Here is a 19,650-nt window from a genome sequence, read left to right as displayed (position 1 = left end):
ATGCGTGCCCTGAGCTGCAGATTGCTTGGGCACACAACCTGGTCTATAAACCCTGTGAAACCTTGGCTGTGCTTGCAAACACACCTAGTGTTGGGAAATCTCTTAGTGGTGACTCTGTCCTTTACACCTGAGAAATTCTGTTTTAACAATCTTTTATCCAGGCCGGGCATGGGAATTTTTTAAAGGGATGGGCAATACTGGGGCAAGCATCCAGTCTCTGCTATCCAGTTACCACCTTCTGCAGGAAAGGCCACAAGCACCGAGAGGCCCCACCCTCAACCGGAACACAGTCCCGCCCCTGAGCTTGGGCTACACCCTACTCAAAGATAAACACCCGAACCTCACTAAGCTGAGAACCAGGGACCCAGGTGCCTGAGGCCTAAGACGCCTGCATCTCCGTGCTGACCAGAGAGTGGATAGTCTGCAAGGTGAGTTTCGGAGATCTCAGATTCTGGAGCTGTCCCTAGAGATGTGGCACCAAGACTCAGTCAGGAGAGCTTAAGCCAGGGGAGCCTTAGCGGCAGTCGGGGACCAGCACCAAGCTGGAGACAGTAGCTTGTCTGACCACACTGCAGGGCATTGGAATTCTGGCCAAACCCAGGTGTCTGTCCCTCCCGGGGGTGAGCTGCTGGGCAATTGAAAGCAAAACAGATGCCTACTGGTGGCCTTTGTTCCTGCATTCTGCCCAGGGCCCACACATGCACAACCTCCTCCCTGCAACCTCTAATTCGCCCCTTTCAGCAGGAGCTGGGTTGTCACTCTATCTGCATCCACCATATCTATCTGCTCCCTGTAACCCTGGGCTTGGAAGTAAGTGTCATGGAGTTCCTAAGTGCCTAGTAAGCTCAGCCTTTGAACTGTGTGTGTGTGGGGGGGGGGGTTGGGGATGAAGAGCCTGATTAAATGGAATACACTTGTATCTTCCTAAGAAGAATCACTATGATAAAATGAAGGCATAGATCCATTTGTTTGTTAGTGTATTTACTACAGTCGTCTTTCAAAGGTACAGCCAGAAAACATGGATCCATTTGTTCCCATCAATGGCCACAACAGCGTCTGAGTATTGTGCTGTCTATGGGCACCAGTCCTAACAAGGCATTCATGTTCTGAATGCACCTCCTTCTGGGGACTGGGGAAGAGATGGGGAGATGCTGTCGCAACTAAACTCCAGCCACCTCTTCTGCATTTCTCCCCAGTGCTGTATTCCCTAAGGATGCCTGTGCACAGGCCAATGCCTAGCTTTTTTTTTTTCAAGTGGTTTCTTATACTAGCAGTGTCCATGTGCTGTTGATACTCCTGCAGCCTCCAGTGCAGTAGCATTTGCATAAACATTAACTTCTTAGAGCAGACTGAGATGCCAGCAGTGAAATAATTTTCATCGAGTGAGACACTGATGGATGCAGCATCCTAACCTAAGCACTACAATCACTCTCCTCACTGCATGGACACTGAAGACATCCTAAATTTGACATGGGAGCTACTGCATGCTATCGAGCTCCTAAGTACGTAGGACATATCTGCCAAGACAGGAAAAACCTGGGACCTGTTCCAGAGTGTGCATCATCCTGATATTTCTCCATGTGGCTGGAGACAACTGAGTGTAAAACTCTGTCTTCTGGCAGCGGATCACATAATGTTGTATCAGAAAGGGGACAGAGTGTCCTCTCTGGGTCACCTGCTACATCTTTTCTAATGGGAAGAGCAATGAAAATAAGACACTGTTGTATAGCAAATGTGGCCAGAGTGTCCATTTACTATGGTCATAATTTGGCATACACCTGACAGGGATGCAGGTACACACCCGGTGGCTGCCTATTAAAATGAGAGTCTTCCTTCAAGACATCATTACAGATTGCCTCAGAGGCCTGATCAACCATCTAAAAATTGCTCTGAATATAAATCAGAGCAAAGTTGTCAGAGGGTTTGAGTTGTTGCATGCAAAAGTATAATAAAACCGAACGTTGAGCCTCAGTGCCTCTCCCAAGCAGCATTGCTGCGTTCTGAAAAGCCCCAGATCAAGCCTACCTCAAGACCCACCAAGTTACTCCCCAATCTCTGATGTTTGTTGCTCATCACTGGCAAAATTACTCACCAGTAATCCCTCCCTCTTGCTTTTCTCCAGACCTCAGTCTGGATCAAGTCTCCCACCACCCAGAACTTTTCTTTATGACACTTTTGCATGTGATGATTCAATGATCTGTATACAATCTGCTTCTTCATCTAAAACAGCTTAGGTTATGAGACAACCATGGCCCCAGATTACAGAGAACCAACTGGGGCTGATGCTTGATAAGAATAACATGGAAGCAGCCCAGCCTTATGCTAGCACAGTGACCTTGAGCAAGTCTCGTATGCTTTCTCTCCATCTGTCAGTCTTGTCGGTAGAATGAGCCAGAAACTAGTTTAGACCATACCAACTTTTGAGGGTTAAAGCCTTCTAAAGATGCTCTGACCATTTGTTATCGTTAACAGCATTTAGTTGGTCCTTAGCCGACCAGCAAAGTAAAGACCTGCCATTGTCTGTTCTTTTTCCTCTGGAAACCTATACCTGCATCTGAGCCTCTCAATGGAACATCCCACTCAAGGAAGCCCTTTAGCCCTTCACAAAAACCTGCTGGGTGCCTTTTTGGTGGTCTGCACTATGAATCAAAAAAAAACACACAAAAAATCCACAATGGTAACAACACAACTGTGAAACACTTTCTGTGCAGCAGAGCTATGATAAATCACAGGTCATTCTCATCTTAGCTCTAGAACTTAGGATCCGAGCCTGCTGAGGAGGAGAGTGGGGGCCAGGAAGACACTGGAGACCGTTCCAAGCTTCGCAGAAGGCATCCGAGTCTGTCTTACCAAATCTTGTAAGAGAAAGGAGAGCTGACTGCATGGGACCCTCAGCCTAGGGAAGGGACTTACAGTGTCAATGGAAAACTAATTAGTTCTCTTCAAATATTTTATGTGGCTAGGATTTTACAATTTGCACTTATATCACAAATCCATTTTTGCTATTGTATTGGGAATCAGTTAAAAGCCAGGGCAAGCACTCTTGTGCTGAACCAAATCCCTAGCCTCCAAACGTTAAATAGTATCACTAAATGAAAAACTTGTAGTGCAAATGAGAAAAAAATAAATAAACCTAAAAGGAGACATAGTACCAGTATGTCATAAACAACATGATGTGACAAGAGTCATTAAACTTCACATCAAAACTCATAGTTAGTAAGAAATAGAAACGCAGACACACCCCTCAGCATATGTTTGGGTGAGGTGGTCCCAGCTGCCAACTAACAAATATTGTTGCATGTGACCCATGGCTGGCATGCAGCTCTGAAGAGAGCCTGAGGCCATGTGTGAAAGTTGTATCAGATATAAGACATCACTGTGCATTCCGCCTGCCCCTGAGTTCAGTCTTAGCTTCCAGAAAGTGCGTTTCCATCACATTCTCAGTATTTCCTCTCAGTACGGGGAACTGAGCAAACTCTCTCTTGCCTTAAAGGTGTTGGCCAGAACATGTCTTTCAACACGGAGTCAGCGAAGGACTTACTTGTTTTCTTAGGAAAGTCACTGCTTAGTCTTCTGGAAGCTCTGCTTTTCTATGTGATCCCCAAACCACGGAAGAATGTCGCTGGTGAAATAGTGCTCATAACCGGCTCTGGGAGTGGACTCGGAAGGCTCTTAGCCTTGCAATTTGCCCGCCTGGGCTCCGTGCTCATTCTCTGGGATGTGAATAAGGAGGCCAATGGGGAGACCTCTCGGATGGCTCGGGAAGCAGGAGCCACCAGAGTGCATGCCTACACCTGTGACTGCAGCCAAAAGGAAGACGTGTACAGAGTGGCCGACCAGGTACATCTGGGGCTCTCATTGCTTTTGTGGGTCCTGAGAAACCTATGTGATTTTGTTGGCATGCACCACTTTTATTAATTGGCCTCTCTGTCTCAGTGCCATCCACTTGTCTCCGATATTCCTCTACTTTACAAATAGCATGGGGGAATAGGAATTTGGAAGTTTTCGTTCTTCTTGTATGCAAAATGTTTTGCTGAATACCCCGTATGTCACATATCATAACACCGTGAGGTAAATTATTATTCCCCTTGGAAAATAAGAACAGTGAGTCTGTGTGGGCGTGTAGTTTACTTTAGGAGTAGAGCTGACAATTAACAAAGGAATGGCCAGGATTTGAGTTTCTTGATCGCTGTGTGGCACCCTGGCCTCCAGATCACGTCCTTACTCCACGCCAACTGTACTATTGTAACGTATGAAGGAGCAAGAGGTGGAATCATCCTCCTTTGAGAGGTCAGAAACAGATATTGAATTACTTCCCCAAGATCAGACAGTATACAGAGGAGCTTGCGCCCAAGGCCTTGGCGCTGACGAAGCACTCACTCAATCCCTGAATCTCACCCAGACCCTCGACACCTGTCATTCTCAGCCTGTAAGTCATCAGTCTCTTCGGGATTGAGCAACCCTTTCACAGGGGTTGGAATATCAGATATTCTGAGTATCAGATCTTTACATTACAATTCCTAACAGTAGCAAAATTGTAGTTATGAAGTGGCAACGAAAAATTAATTTCGTGGTTTGGGGAGTGGTCACCAAAACATGAGGAACTGTGTTAAAGGGTCGCAGCACTAGGAAGGTTAAGGACCACTGTTCTAAAATTTTCTTTGATAATAAAATAGATGAACTTTTAAAGTTTCAGGAAACTGAAACTGCAGTATATTGGCAGAGAGGCTGTTAGCTCATCAAGGGACAATCTTGTCCCTTGTAAGGACTTCTGTGTCCTTATATCCACACTGGGATACAAATACAACACACTGCTCTCCCATGTAGGTGAACTTTTAAACCGCCGCTTTTTATTTTGGGTTCCCTATATCTCTTTCTCTATACTCCACCCCAATCCCTTCCAACATGCCAATGTCAGGTAGGGGAGAAAGGTTAGTGGGGAGAACGGGCATCATTTTTCTTAGCTATTTCCTGCAGTTTAGGGTTGTTGGATTCTTCAGGGCAAGTCTAGTCTTCATTTCAGAACATCTCCAACTTCTTCTCATCAAACTGCATCAACAGCAACCAGGAGCACCAGGGGGAACACCAGCAGCCTTCTTCTTTCTTGCAGCCCTCTGTCTCTCTCTGTCTCTGTCTCTCTGTCTCTGTCTCTCTGTCTCTGTCTCTATCTCTGTCTCTCTCTGTCTGTCTCTGTCTGTCTGTCTGTCTGTCTGTCTGTCTGTCTCTCTCTCTCTCTCTCTCTCTCTCTCTCTCTCTCTCTCTCTCTCCTCTTTCCCCGACCCTGGCTTTTATCTCCACTAACAAAGACCACGCCCCAACAAGAGGCACTTCATAGCTGACAAATATCATGAGCCCTCTCAGGAGGCAACTATCAGCTGTGGATAAACTGAAGCAGACCCCATAGTCCCCCACATCTGGGTTTAAAAAAAAAACATGTCTACATGTAAACCACTTCTGAAACACTCCCAGGCCAACTAGAGGACTTATTATTATCCAGTTAAGTGGAGAGGAAGGAACCAAGCCAGATTGCTCCAACAGCCTTTTGTACATCCCATCTTTCTTACCGCTAATTCCAACAGCACACTGTCTGATGCAGTCTAAAGATGCAAGCCTGATAAGCTCACCCAGGCTTACCCTGGGATCACATCCCAAGTGCCGCCAACTGGCCAGCTGCACCTGCTTACCTATGAAGCGTGTTGATTAGCATGTTGTCTTCCACTAACTACAAGCAACTTCTCTAGCCAGTCTTCAGCAGTCATGAGTCTACACTCAGATGCCGAAGACCTTCATTTTAATGGGTTTCTATACTGGGTTCTATAAAGAATTACCCCTCTATCCCTTGAATCTAAGACTTAGGTCTGTCCCCACTGCTTGACTTCTGACATGGTCTACCATGCCATCTTCCTAGCTTGTTGTTCATTTGCTGTCACTTTGTGGTCTTGGAAGAAGATTGTCAATGTGCTTGTCTGCAATTAGGGGGAACAACTTTACCTATAAACCCACCATTCCACTCTGTATTTTAGATAGCAGGAAACGATGAGAATTTCAAAGGCATGTACCCCCAGGAGAATGACCACTGGTACCTAGAGGTTTTTTTTTTCTCTCTGATGGTCTTGAGTGCCTTTAAGAGCTTGCATCCCAGAATCATAGCTTAGCTGTGAGTTCAGAAAGTATGATGTTGCTTCATAGGACATCTGGGTGGTGGGCTATTTTGAACAGTAAAATGTGCACAAACTGAAGCTATGTAGTTTCCATTTATCCTTGATGTAACAGTCAAGGATCCAAGCTATGTATTTAATAAGAATCAGTTTTAGCTTGTCATATCTCTGCCTGAACAGCCTTTTCTCAACTGGAAAAGAGAGAGGAAGAATAACCTCTTGGATTTAATTTGTAGCATCTGCCATTTCCCCAAAATTGGTTATTGATTCCTGATTTCCAAAATCATAGACTATCTGGTCACTATCAAAAGCAGATCTTTCTTGCTGCCTGCTGCCTCAAATAAGTAGGGGATAGAAATCCTGAGCTCTTGGGAAACTTCCATCAGCCATGCTGGAGGTTTAGAGGAAGATACTAGCGTGCTTGGCAGCCCAGGGCCTTCCAGCAGCTCCTTCTTTCCATCCCAAATCTCTTTCTGATGATTTGACATTTGCCCATTGTGGGCAATCTAGCTGCTACTCTTGACTACTATTAAAGTTGAACTTGATGAACTGCTAGCCACTTTACAAAGCAGACATATTTTGATTTTTTCCCCCAGTGTTTTATGTGAAAACTGGCATAGCCACATCATCCTGACACTGAAGCCAGGCCTTCTGTAACAGCAGATTCTGTAACACTTTTCCACAGTGACATGTCCTCACCAGTACCATTCTGTAGTACTGTGATGCACTTTACACTATTCATCCTGTCAGGTGCACAGAAACACACAGACAAACACACACACACATGCACCTGTGCACCCAAATATACCGCCAGACACATACATAGCAATGAACATAGTCATACAAACATGTGCATACACAAATATACACATATGCACAAATGTACATGCATGTGTACACACAAATATGAACATACATATATATTCATGTACACACATATGTACACACACACACACATGCATACACCCACAAAGACACTCACAGTTAGAGATACAAGAGGAACTGTTGTAAGCCTCATTTGTGAGGACATGGTAAACTGCTATGGGTGGTTTTTTTCTAGATGGGGCATTGGGGTCAGGACTGTTACTATATGATCTAAATTGCACTGATGAAATTCAGAATACTAAGGAGAACATAGGGACAGTACCAGCCTTGTCATCATCCTGAAAAGGTTCATATCCACTAGGAGCCAAGGTAGCCACTGTTAAACCTGGAGCTCTTAGTTCTAAAGTAACAGTAGCTGGATGACTTTTCAGGCTGGCATTTCGGCAACAAACATGACTCACTGGTCTTGTTCCTAAAAGTTTGGGGTGGAGAGAAGAAAACCAATCTGTTAAGGAAATCAAGACAGGCAGATTCTAATCTTCTTTGTATTTAAAACATATATTATATTTCTTTCCATCAGTTTTGGCCTCCTCTCTATTTCTCTGTATGATGGGATCTGTAAGCTATTTGGTTATATAAAACTATTCTCATATCTGCCACTTGACTGAAATGATATGCTACCAATAAAAAACACAAAGTGGGGTTACTAAACATAGGCAGTAAGATGGGTTCGAGTAGAGAAGGAAAGTGGTCTTTCAACACTAAACTCTGTACTGGAAAGAGAGAACAGAATGAAGTGTCAAGTGTTGTGCTCAGAGGTCTAGTGCTGTGAGGACTCTGCAACGAGCACATGAATCCAGCCTGAAGTAAGATCAGAAATATATAAATATGGGAAGAGAGATCATATACAGAATTACTATTTGATGATGATGCCCTTCTTATCCAATCCAGGTTAAGAAAGAAGTTGGTGATGTCTCTATCCTCATCAATAATGCCGGCATTGTAACAGGCAAAAAGTTCCTCGACTGTCCAGATGACCTCATGGAAAAGTCACTTGATGTCAATTTCAAAGCACATTTATGGGTGATTTCTTTTTTTATTTTCATACTAAATGCAAACTGCTTAGTAATATTATCAATCTCTAAATAATGTATGCGTGCACGCACACACACACACACACACACACACACACACACACACATCTTAATCATGGGGGATGATTAGGAATCAACACAGTTCCTTACACAGCCCATGTAAGTGCTGAACCACTGAGCTAAATCCCAGTTTAGCATTTTAATTTTGGGTTTGTCCACTCAGTTGCTCCCTCCTGATCTAACTTGGTCATACAGCTCCCAGAATCTCTGCCAGTGACAGAGCTGTCCTTCAAAAACAGAACTTCCCTTGACACAAGCTACCATTCATTGATCACCAGCAAACACCAGGGCCTGGCCCATATGTCTTGCATGCACAATGGAAGCTTCTGCCAATCTCACATCTGTGGATCCAACCAATCGCAGATGCAAAGCAGTCTTTAAAATACCGTGTCTGTGCCAAACTGTGCAGACTCTCCTTGTTATCAGGCTTAACTAATACTCTCTAGCAACTACTTACACAGCTGTGCACTGTCTTGGGTATTCTATCTAGAGCTGGTTTAAAGCATTACAAGGATGTGTATGGTTATATGCAAGTGCTTCACTACTTTATATAGGGATTTTAGCATCCATGAAGTTCGTATAGGAAGTCCTAGGCTTGACCCTTTCTTAACAAAAACCAAGAGATGACAATGTTCCTTGTAACAGTTTGAAGAAGTGTTTGTAAGGGACCACTGAACTTACAAATCTTTTTTTTTAAGAATAGATAATGAGTAAATTTATTTTGGCATGACTAGAGTAACTTATGATTTGCCTGTGCACTTTTGAAAGTCAAAATGGCAATGTTAATGAGCAAGCATTAATTAAGTATGCCCTAGCCAAAGGAAGACCTTATTCAGTACCTACCTGGAGAGAGCATAGGTCTTCTCAGTATGTGCCACATGTCACCATCACCAAGGGACCCATCTCTGGCTTCATAGTGCTACACCCAGGCCCATAGGTTCCATTTTCCTGGCCTTGTCTGACCAGCCTTTTCCCACATGCACACTCCACCCCTCTTCCTGTGGCTCCTTCCTAAGTCTATTAGCTATGCAGTTGGCTTCAGTGCAGTGCACAGCACAGCCTTCCCTAAGCAAGGCTCTCTCTTGAGAGGACTTGCTTAAAATTTGAGACCACCCTCCATGAGTCACACATCTTTTCCAGCTCTCCCTCAGAAGCATTAGAACACATTTGGAGTTTTTATTTTCTATTGCCACTTTCACTACAGTATACTGGTGCCACTGGTGTTCTTAGGGTCCTGAATGACCTTCAGAAGAAAAATGGAAAGATCCAGATGTTAGTGACTACTGTGTCCCTTTGGAATTACTTCTCTTCTCCCAAGTGTGCAATGTGTATGTGAGCGCATACATTTGCTCGAAGCCAGGCGTCGTGGCGCACGCCTTTCCTCCCAGCACTAGGGAGGCAGAGGCAGGCTGATCGCTGTGAATTCAAGGCCAACCTGGTCTCCAAAACGAGTCCACAGCCCAGGCTACACAGAGAAACCCTGTCTCAAAAAAAAAAAACAAACAAAGCAAAACAAAATTGTTTGCATGCTCGTGTGTGTGTGTGTGTGTGTGTGTGTGTGTGTTTACTTTTATCATTATATGTAAAGTTTAGCCCGATTTCGAATCTCTGCCTGCGACTTTGATGTCTGTCCTACTTCTATTTTTCCCTAGTCTCCCTTCTTTCTCTGCTAGTTATTCCTTAAATATTGTTTCCCTGCCCCTGACATCGCTTCCTGCATGTGTCTTCGCTCTTTCTGCGTAGTTCATATCTTTGAAACCCTGTGTATAATCAAACACAGGACATGTGACTTAATTGCCAGAAGCTCAAAGAACTGATTAACTATCGGGTCCCAGCTTTTACAGCAGAACCACAGAGGGGCCACTGGACCTGAACACAGGCTTCTTGTTTTGCTGTCTGTCTCTCCTCCTATTGACATTCTATCTCTCTAAAACAGTGCAAAGCAGGTGAGTGAAGAGGCTGGGCCTTTGTCAGATGCTCCTTTTATTTATTTCTTTTATTATTGTTTTTAGTTTTTTAGGGTGTGTATGTGCACGTGTTTGTGTGCGTTTGTGCATGTGTACACATGTGTGTGTGTGTGTGTGTGTGTGTGTGTGTGTGTAAAACACTTACCCACTGAGCTGTTTCTCCAGCCTAGATCCCATTTTCTTACTCTCTTTGTCTGAATCTGTGCTTAACTTCTGCTTGTTGGCCAAGACATTCTCCTCAGAAGTTCCTGTTCTTCCTGTGCCACCTTTCTCCAGGTTCCCAGTTTAAAAAAAAAAAAAAAGTGAAGGTGTTCTGCCTGACCGAAACATAGCCTCAGCATCCACTATCTAAAAAACATACTTTATTTTATGAATTCGTATTAAAATAAAAGATTATCATTCAAAGAAGTAGAGAAAGTTCTTTCTCAAAGGAAACATGATGTCTTGTGAACTCTGGTCAGGAAAAGTGTGAAAACCTGAATTACGCCAAGGAAGGGAACACAATACACATCTAAACAATGATGTGCACAGTGCTTGTAAGTGCCTGTGTAACCTACACACATCTGAGAAGAGCTGGCAGTGTGCTGTTAGGTATTAAACGATTTCCTTTGCTCTTCTTAGATGTACAAAGCCTTCCTGCCTGCCATGATGGCTAACAACCATGGCCATCTGGTTTGCATTGCAAGTTCCGCTGGCTTAATCGGAGTAAACGGACTGGCAGGTAAGAGAATTCCTGACAACTCTAACTTGCACAGTACCAGCACTCACCTTCTCCAGGAGTCTGCTCACATAGCACGTGCAGGTCACCAACACTCACCCAACAGAGCTGTAGTCACCCCATCTGCTCTGGACAGATGAGACACTTACGGAGTTTTGGATGTTCTGGTGTTTTGGTTTGCCTTGAGTTTCAGATTTTTGAGGCAGGGTTTGCCTTTAAGACAAGGCTGGCCTGGGATTCAGTCTTCCCACCTTGGTTTCCTAAGTTCTGGGATTGTAACCATGTATCTCTGTGCCCAAAAGATAGGGTAGTCTGTTGATCAGGCTCTTCTAAAGCTTTTGTAAGGAACAAATCTTGTCCTAGTTTCCTGTGTCTCAGTAATAAGGTTCTCAGAACTACCAATTATACAAACAGCACTATTTCATATGGCCCAAGACCCACACTCCCTTCCTGCACCCCTTCTCATGTGTCTGAAAAGCTACAGGCTTTAAAGGTCATTTACAGCTACTGTTAGTCCTCTTCTGCACACAATAGCTCCATCTTTAGATGTAAGGTTCCCTTAGCCCCAGCAGAAGTCAAAGCACTCTGCATTTCCCACAGCGTGGCCTAACGTCTGTTTTGTAGCCACTGACCTAAAGCTCTGTTGAGAATGCAGATTATCTGAGTCCTGAGATTTCATCTGTTTACCAGGATGTCAGAGGCAATGGCTCAATAAGATGTACTTCTTCAGGTCACTTGGATGAGCCTAGAAGCATGCCTAGACCCTCCTCTTCCCCTCTCTCCCTCTAGTCTCTTGCTTAGCATTGCATCCCTCAGGTCCGACAGTGCCAATCCTGAGGCTTGCAACCCGGCTTTTGTCAGTCATCGGGCCGCCTCACAACAGAGTGAGTGAGTGTGTGTGCCTCTTTGGAAAGGGAGGTGAAGGAAAGTATTCATCTACCCGGGCTCTATTCCCTCTCAAGTCATTTTCACTTAGATGCTTCAGGTATTCTTGTAAAGCCTATGTGACTTAAAGCAGAATGCACAAGGTGGGCATAAATGCTACCTTCCCACCTTCATTTTCAAGTGAACTGAGAGGTCTAAGCAGTGAGTTAAAATCAGAGGCGATAGTCTGTACCTCATGGAGATAATAGCAATTGCTTTCCAGCATCTGGCTAACATGAGTGTTTATATCAGATCCCACTGCTGTGATAAAATAAGTAAGGGGATGTTTGGCTCACACTTGGAGAGGTTTCCAGTCTGTGGCCCTGCTGCTTTGGTTCCTGTGACAAAGCCCTTCCAACAGCTTCCGATGAAGTTTCCACAGTCATCCTCACTTCACAGGACCAGAATTCTGCTAGCTCCCCACCACTGTGACTAAATACTTGCCGTAATCAACTTGAAAGGAGGATGGATTTATTTTCACTCACGGTTTTAGGGGATTTTCTTCATGGTTACTTGGCCTGGTTACTTTTGGACCAAGGTAAAGCAATATATCACACAGGGGCATGTGACAGAGGAAACCAGCTTCCTTCATGGCAGCCGAGAAACAAAGATGGCCGCAGGAAGGAGCCAATTTCAGTCTCTCCTCCATGGCATACTCCCAGTGGCCTCCTAACTTTCTTCCACTACGTCCTGCCTCCTAACAGTTCTACCACCTCCTAGTAATGCCAAAGACTTAAAAAAAATCTCCTTGTAGTTTTGCACATAGGCACACGTAATGCCAGTGTAACTATTTAAAGCCATTTTAAATCATTAAATTACTACTCATTACACTGACAATCTGAGATCTGTGATTGGAAGAACATTTGTTTCTGAGTACCACAGACCACACTGAGCTTTCTTGCTTAGATCCTAGATCACTTGTGTTTGACCCTAGAGCTTACTCGGGTAGGGGGTCGTCGTGAGAGACCACTCGAGGACCACAGTGTTGATGTAAAAGCACAAGGTTTTTATGTACTTTTGTATGTATTTATACTCCATGAGGTGAAGTTATTTGAAATAAGAACTGACCATCCATGTCCCGTGTAACAATTGACACAGGCTCAGCAAAGCTTATAGGCAAAATCATATTGTCTAGAAGACCATATATCAGATTTTTTTCATCTCATAGTCACTTGTTTATTAGCATATTAACTCCGTGGCCCATGTTCCTTGCTACTCACAATGTATCTCTCCCTGTACAAAGAGCTTTTGAAATGGCTGCCACACCCTCTGTTGTCATTAGTATTACCGGTGACCTTAATACAATGCCATTTAAAAACTTTAAATACAAACAGACCTCAGAGATAGTATGCATCTGTATATATACCATACAATAAAGCAAGTCATATAACATCTTTGGTTTCTCAGAGCATATGAAAGTTATATTTATATCATTTGGTCATCTCTTAAAGGCGCCTTGTCATTACAGCTTAAAAAGCAATGTTGTACATATCATATCTTTAAAACTGACTTAGTTGATATTGTTACTGCTGTGATGAAATACCATGACCAAAGCAACTCGAAAGGAAAGAGCCTATTTGTCTTATAGGAGGAAGCCAGGGCAAGAAATCAAACAGGGCAGGAACCTGGAGTCAGAAGCTGATGCAGAGGCCATGGAGGAATAATGCTTACTGGTTTGCTCTTTATAGCTTGCCCAACCTGCTTTCTTCTAGAACCCAGGACCACCAGACCAGGCATGGCACCACCCACAATGGGAGGGGTCCTCCCACACTAATCACTACTTAAGAACATACAGTCTAGCCTATAGCCACATTCTATAAGGGCATGTTCTCAATTGAGGCTCCCTCCTCTGCATTGTCTCTCTAGCTCGTTAACTCAAGTTGAGTTAAAACTAGCCAGCACAATGGGACTGCTAAAATTAATACTAATTTTCTGATTACCTGTGTTGTTGGAAATATGGAGCCAGCAGGCTTGCTCAGTGCAAGGTTGTCATTAATGTTTGAATCTTAAGGAACTGGATCTCTGAGCTGTACAGTGACATAAAATGTAAGGAGACCAAGCCGATCTGTGAACTTTAGCTCTCGCTCTCTTTTTCTTCCAGACTATTGTGCAAGTAAGTTCGCAGCCATTGGATTCGCCGAATCTATGTTTGTTGAACTATTTGCACTAAACCAAAAAGGGATCAAAACTACAATTGTGTGCCCATTCTTTATAAAAACTGGGATGTTTGAAGGCTGCACTACTAAGTAAGTGTATCTTTTGATTTTTAAGGCATACAAATTGACTACCTGCTCATCCAATTTTTTTCCCCTTTAAGTTGCTTGAATCTTTTTCTAAAGCACTTCCTGATACATGGGTGGTTTCAGAATTGTCCCTCACACATGTGTGTTTAAGGTGCTGATTGACACATGTGGTTTATCATCACAGTGTCCAGCTGATAACCACTCTGGGGCCCCAGATCTGCTTCTCTGTTTCCTGTCCTAGCCATAGTCCCTCTCTGCCACTCAATGCCATTCAGACCTCTTCCCTGACCTCACTGAAGTAAAGCAGCCCCAAGATTCCTGAACAGAGCAACATCTTCCTAGATTCCTTAAGTAATACCACACGTGGGTTAACCACAGAACAGTCTTACCCACTACAGGCTGCAAGTTTGAGAGTGAGGGTGGAAGGGCCTATAGCCACCTTCTTGTTGTTAGATAGATCTTGTTTGCCAAAGAAATGGATCTCTCCTTTTTCCTTGCCAAGGAAAGGGCAGATCAAAAGTCTATCTGTCCTGTGGCTCTTCTTATAAGGGTATGAATCCCTTTCACAATGGCTACATTTTCATGAACTAATTAATTTCCAAGATCCAATTCCTGATCAAGTTAGGCTCAAGTATAAATTTGGGGGAAGACACTCAGGTCCTAACAAACACAAATACCCAGTTTTGCGTCTTATGAACATAGCCCAGTTTCCAATGACTTGCTTCACATTTAGACCATGCAATCGTGTTTGACATTAATGTAACAGGAATATATTAATTACAATGAGTTTCCATTTCACATTCTAGTTGTGCTATTACTACTTTGACAATAAGTTAGTAAATATAGAAATAGATGAAAACTGAGAGAGAAGGGGGCATAACAACATCTTATAAATTCCTTATCTGTAATCTTAAGGAATGATTTTGTATTAATGTGAGTTTCTTTTCTGTCTTAGATGTCCTACTCTGTTACCAATTCTGGACTCAGAATATGCAGTAAGAAAAATAGTAGATGCTATACTGCAAGAGAAGGTATACTTGTACATACCAAAGTTTTTATACATCGCAATGTTCCTAAAAAGGTAATGACACCAACTTCTAAGTTACCCCTTGTGTCAATCACCAGTTTATTCCAGGTCCTATACAGAAGAGCTACTCAGGAAAAAAAACTAGTTAAATTAATGAATTTTTAAAAGGAAAATCTTTTCCATACTCCATTTTTTCATCTCCATGACCCTTTATTGACAATATCTCAAATTTATACAGCTTTAGTTTCCCCACCCAAAAGTCCAGAGATGTTCCCTAACATATTAACATTGAATTATTGTCAAAAATGAATGCGTTTACAAAATGAACCCTGGACATATTTAAAAGTTGTTTGGTTCTTTTAGTAAAGATGTTCTTATACACATCATGAAATTACTGTGTTGGCATAGATATCGGATCTGTATTTCATAAAGTACAGGGCCAGACAGCCAGACTCCTTAGGAATCTGAAGTATTGCTAAAAATGGCTATTGCTACTAAATTTTATCAATAAGGTAGTCAAATAATTTGTGAAGAAAAATCTTAAAACCATGCCATAAAAGAGAGCTACGTATATATTGGTAGAAGAGCGTTTGCCCAACATGCACAAGGTTCTGGGTTTGATCTCTTGCACCAAAAAGAAAGAAGGAAATTAAGGAAGAAAGGAAGAAAGGAAGGAAGAGAAGGAGGGAAGGATGGATGACACAAAGTGGAGGGAGGGAGAGAAGGAGGGAAGGATGGATGACACAAAGTGGAGGGAGGGAGAGAAGGGAAGGAAGGAAGGGAAGGAAGGAAAGGAAAAGAAGGAAGCAGGAAGGGGGAGAAAAAAGAATGAAAGAAAGGAAAAAAGAAAGAGGGAAGAAAGGGAAGAATGGAAAAAGGAAAGGAAGGATAAAGAAAATGAAATAAAGAAAAGGAGAGTGGATGGTATGAAAAATGAAGGAAATATAAAAGGAAAGGAGGAAAATGAATGAAAAAGAAATGAAAGGGAGGGAAGGAAGAATAGAAGGAAGGAAATAAAGAAAAGAAGAGAGAGTGGAAGGAAAGAAAAAGGAAGGAGGAAATAAAGGAAAGAAGGATGAAAGGAAAAAGTAAAGAATGAAGGGAAAGAAGGAGGGAAGGATGAATCAAAGAAGGGAGGAATGAAGAAGGAAATAAAAGAAGAGTTGAGGGAAAGAAGGAAGTAATGAAAGAAAGAAAAAATAAGAGAATAAAGGAAAGAAATAAAGAATGGAGGGAATAAAGAGATAAGGGAAGAAGAAAGAAAGGAAAGAAGGAAGGGAGGGAGGGTGGGTGGGAGGAAGGAAAAAGGAACAATGGTCTTAGGGGAAAGGCTTCCCTCTGTTAATATGGGAGGACATGGAGGCCCTCAAGCTGGGAAGTTACCTAAGCTGACAGAGTGCCAGAGACAAGTCCCCAGCCAGACCCAAGTATGTGCCTGCATTCACAAAGCTCTAAAGTGTGCACTTTAGAGTACACACGCTACTCTAAATCGGTGGTGTTTTGGAGACCAAAATAAGTAAAGTGAGCATCATAAGCAGAGCAGGAGGCCTCCCACCCCAAGCCTCTTTTGATGAGTGCATGAACAAATGACTTCATCTGCAAAAATGGCGATCTTCAGCTGACCTACCAAAGACGCTTTCACAGGTCATAACCAAACATGTTTGCTCTTGTATTCTTTTTAGCATCTTGCCCATCAAGACAGGACTGCTTTTAGGTGAGTACATGAAAATCTTCCATGTGATGGATGGCTTCTCTGGCCACAAGAAGAAAGCTTAATGCTGAGTTCCATGCCTACTGTTGTCTCTCACCCATTGCTACATCGGGCTTCTTTTAAAGAAGAAAGTTCTGCCTTACCCAAAGATAAATACCACGCATGTTCTTCTATGGACCAGAATGTTCTTTCAGTGTCACTTCAATACAATATTACGGTTTTCTTTTTTGTTGAATATTTTTGCTCGTTTGTTTGTTCTTAAAAATTAAAAATAGCTCTGTTGTCATTTCCATTTCAACAACATTGAAAAAATATACATGCAAATAACAAAAACAGACTCAACAATTTTATTTATATTCATTTGTGCATGCACATATATATGTTTGTAACAAATATAATCAAAGAAAAAGAAGTTATATATTTGAGGGGTGATATGGAAAGGGTTCGAGGGAGAGTGGTTGGGAAGAGCTAGGAGGGACGGGAAAGCTGGGAGAGTGGTATAAATCAATTTTAATTAAAAACATATTTTTAAACAAGACAACAATTTTAATTAAAGGAAAAAGAGGTGAGTTCACATGAGCAACCCTAAGTATGGTGGCTCCTCTAGGGCAGGTGATTGTGGCTGAACTTTCCTGGGCAAAAGAGGAGCAACAGGTGTCTGGCTGCAAGACCTCTCTCAAGAAGACACACCAAAAAAAATGCAGATTTTCTATCACTTTATTTCCAGTTTTGGCTCTTTTGGACCCAGGCCACCAGTGTGAAAAGGGCTTGCTGCTTTAGTTATTTGAGCAGCTGTGACAAAGCACCTGACAAGAGCAGCTTAAGGAAGAAAGTGTTTGCTTTGACTCACCATCCGAAAGTACAGTCTGTCCATGGCATGGGGAAGTCATAGTACCCGGAGCAGTCAGGAAGCAGAGGGGAATGCTGGGGCTGAGCAAGCTGCCTGTGTTTTATGTAGTCCAGGACCTCTGCCCATTGAGTGGTGCTGCCCACATTAAGGGAGGGGGGTCTTTCTACCTCTGTTAACCTGCTCTATGTAATCCTCACAGCTAGCACATTCCCTCATAGTCATCCCGTAAAGCTGACAAAAGCAACTATCCGCTGTTTAATGTCCTGACAAGCGCCACTCGTTAGCTAAAGGGCTGTCAGACACACGGCACCGGAGAGCCTCGCCAGGGCTTTCCTGACAGTGACCTTGGTCCAGACTGTCAGACGGGATCGTATTTTTATCCAAGATGAGAACAAAAACTGGTTGTTTCTTACTCTGAAAATGAAAGTCAACTGAGTTAGATATGTGGTGACTGACTGATCCAAAAGCCGCACCCTGAGTCAATTTCAGTGCTTAACTTAATAATTCAAGCTGGGATTCACAGTTAGCTATTTTTCACAGAATGAACAATCTCATTCATCTGTATTCGTTAGAGGCACCCTCACCTCTGCACTATTGTGTTCTTGAGGTCTAATCGCCTAAAAAAAACTACTTTTATACTTTGTAAGCTAACAATAAAAGCAAGACTAAGAAACACGTTAATTACCATACCATATCCCAGCAACTTATTCCCAAACTGCCAGAGCATCACCCTGTGGAGACCCAGGTTCTTTTTTGTGTGTGAATCTTGCCTTCTGGTGGGGCTGGGAGAGTAAGTTATTTTGGTGGACTCTGTAAAGGTCAAAACAACCTAGAATTTAAGTATCTTCTGGGGAAGATGTTGTTAGGAGGATCAGTCATGCAGTGTGGGTCCAGGTACACTGCAGACTGGTTGCTCTAGAGTATTCTTCATGATCCTAAAACCTGGTTCTGTTTCTTCACATTCGACCTCAAATATCATATCATGATAGCAATGAAAATTACGATTTATTTTGTCCATCACTAATCTGAATGCTTCCCACACATCATTTCACTAAACAAGAACACTCCACCGTGCTCCCTAGAATGGGAGGGGGAACTTAGTATATGCCAAAGAACACAAAGCATTTCACTTCACACAGGCATCCTCCATCACTGTGGACGTGCAGCCAGATGATCAAAGACCGCTCAGACCAACCAACCGATGCTGTAAATCCTTGGCTAACAAGGTTAATTAGGAGAGAGGCACAATATTGCTTCTATACTGCAATTCTAAGAGCATGTATTCTGGGGCCTGTCTATTTAGTTGAAGAATAAAGAAGAGAGTCTTAGGGAATTCAGCAGAACAAAGGTCCAAGAGTGAGTGGGCATAGCCACCACGTCATAACAGCATTAACAGCAATTACTTCTAATTGGAGTGCATCTCAGTTGGGCTGCAACAAAGGTCTGAAATTCAATTGTGGTTTTATAATATCCATAAAATTGTCTAAACAAATTCAGATTAACTTGAGGCCCTGTCTATGAGAAGAGACCACATGTAAATTAGAGGATTCTAGAAGGCGATAAATAACAAGGTGATTTAATGGCCCTAGGGAGCAAGTGTTCCCAGCATATTTCATACTAGTTTCTAGCTGAAATTCAGTCCTAATAAAGCCATGATCAAGAGCCAAGCACCGAAACAAGTCTGAAGGAACAGGCTCCAAACTACACAGAGTACCATAGACAGACCACTCCGCCTTCTGAGGCACATTACCCTGCACTTGGGATACTTGCTGCTCAAAAACCAAGAGGAATTCACTAATAGGAAGTAACTTGACTGCAATATATATGTGGTCTCTTTAAAGTAATGGTGGTTTTATTTTGTGATGCTATCTTTAGTTGGTTTGAGTTTCCATAACAAAACACCACAGACTGGCTAGTTCATATAGCAGAAATTCATTCCTCGGTTTTAAAACTGGAAGTCTAGGATGGAGGTACCAGGTAATTTCTTTTCTGGTGAGGTTGTCTTCTTGACTTTCAGACAGCCTGCTCTGTCCTCACACAGCCTTTGCTTTAGATACACGGAAGATTTTTTTT

General features: G+C 42.8%; 1 protein-coding gene across 1 annotated transcript; it reads left to right on the top strand.

Moving 5' to 3' along the window:
• Positions 1-272: 272 nt before the first annotated feature.
• LOC311606326 (epidermal retinol dehydrogenase 2) lies at positions 273-17,064 on the top strand. The gene is made up of 7 exons (XM_084797602.1): positions 273-428; positions 3,494-3,840; positions 7,935-8,066; positions 10,726-10,825; positions 13,848-13,992; positions 14,945-15,070; positions 16,699-17,064. The coding sequence occupies exons 2-7, from the start codon at positions 3,508-3,510 to the stop codon at positions 16,790-16,792; spliced, it is 930 nt and encodes a 309-aa protein (XP_084653728.1). The 5' UTR covers positions 273-428; positions 3,494-3,507; the 3' UTR covers positions 16,793-17,064.
• The last annotated feature ends 2,586 nt before the right edge of the window (positions 17,065-19,650 follow it).

This window comes from Acomys minous, assembly GCF_964271855.1.
Source record: "Acomys minous genome assembly, chromosome: 1".
Classification (NCBI taxonomy): Eukaryota; Metazoa; Chordata; class Mammalia; order Rodentia; family Muridae; genus Acomys; species Acomys minous.
The sequence above is the reverse complement of the archived record's forward strand: the minus strand, read 5'-3'. Positions and strand labels throughout refer to the sequence as shown.

Bases quoted from the DNA above. Each gene is read 5' to 3' on its own strand.
- LOC311606326 (XM_084797602.1), top strand. From the start codon at position 3,508: ATGTCTTTCAACACGGAGTCAGCGAAGGACTTACTTGTTTTCTTAGGA. The intron at 8,067-10,725 runs GTGATTTCTTTT...TGCTCTTCTTAG, and splicing joins ATTTCAAAGCACATTTATGG to ATGTACAAAGCCTTCCTGCC. The intron at 13,993-14,944 runs GTAAGTGTATCT...TTTCTGTCTTAG, and splicing joins TTTGAAGGCTGCACTACTAA to ATGTCCTACTCTGTTACCAA.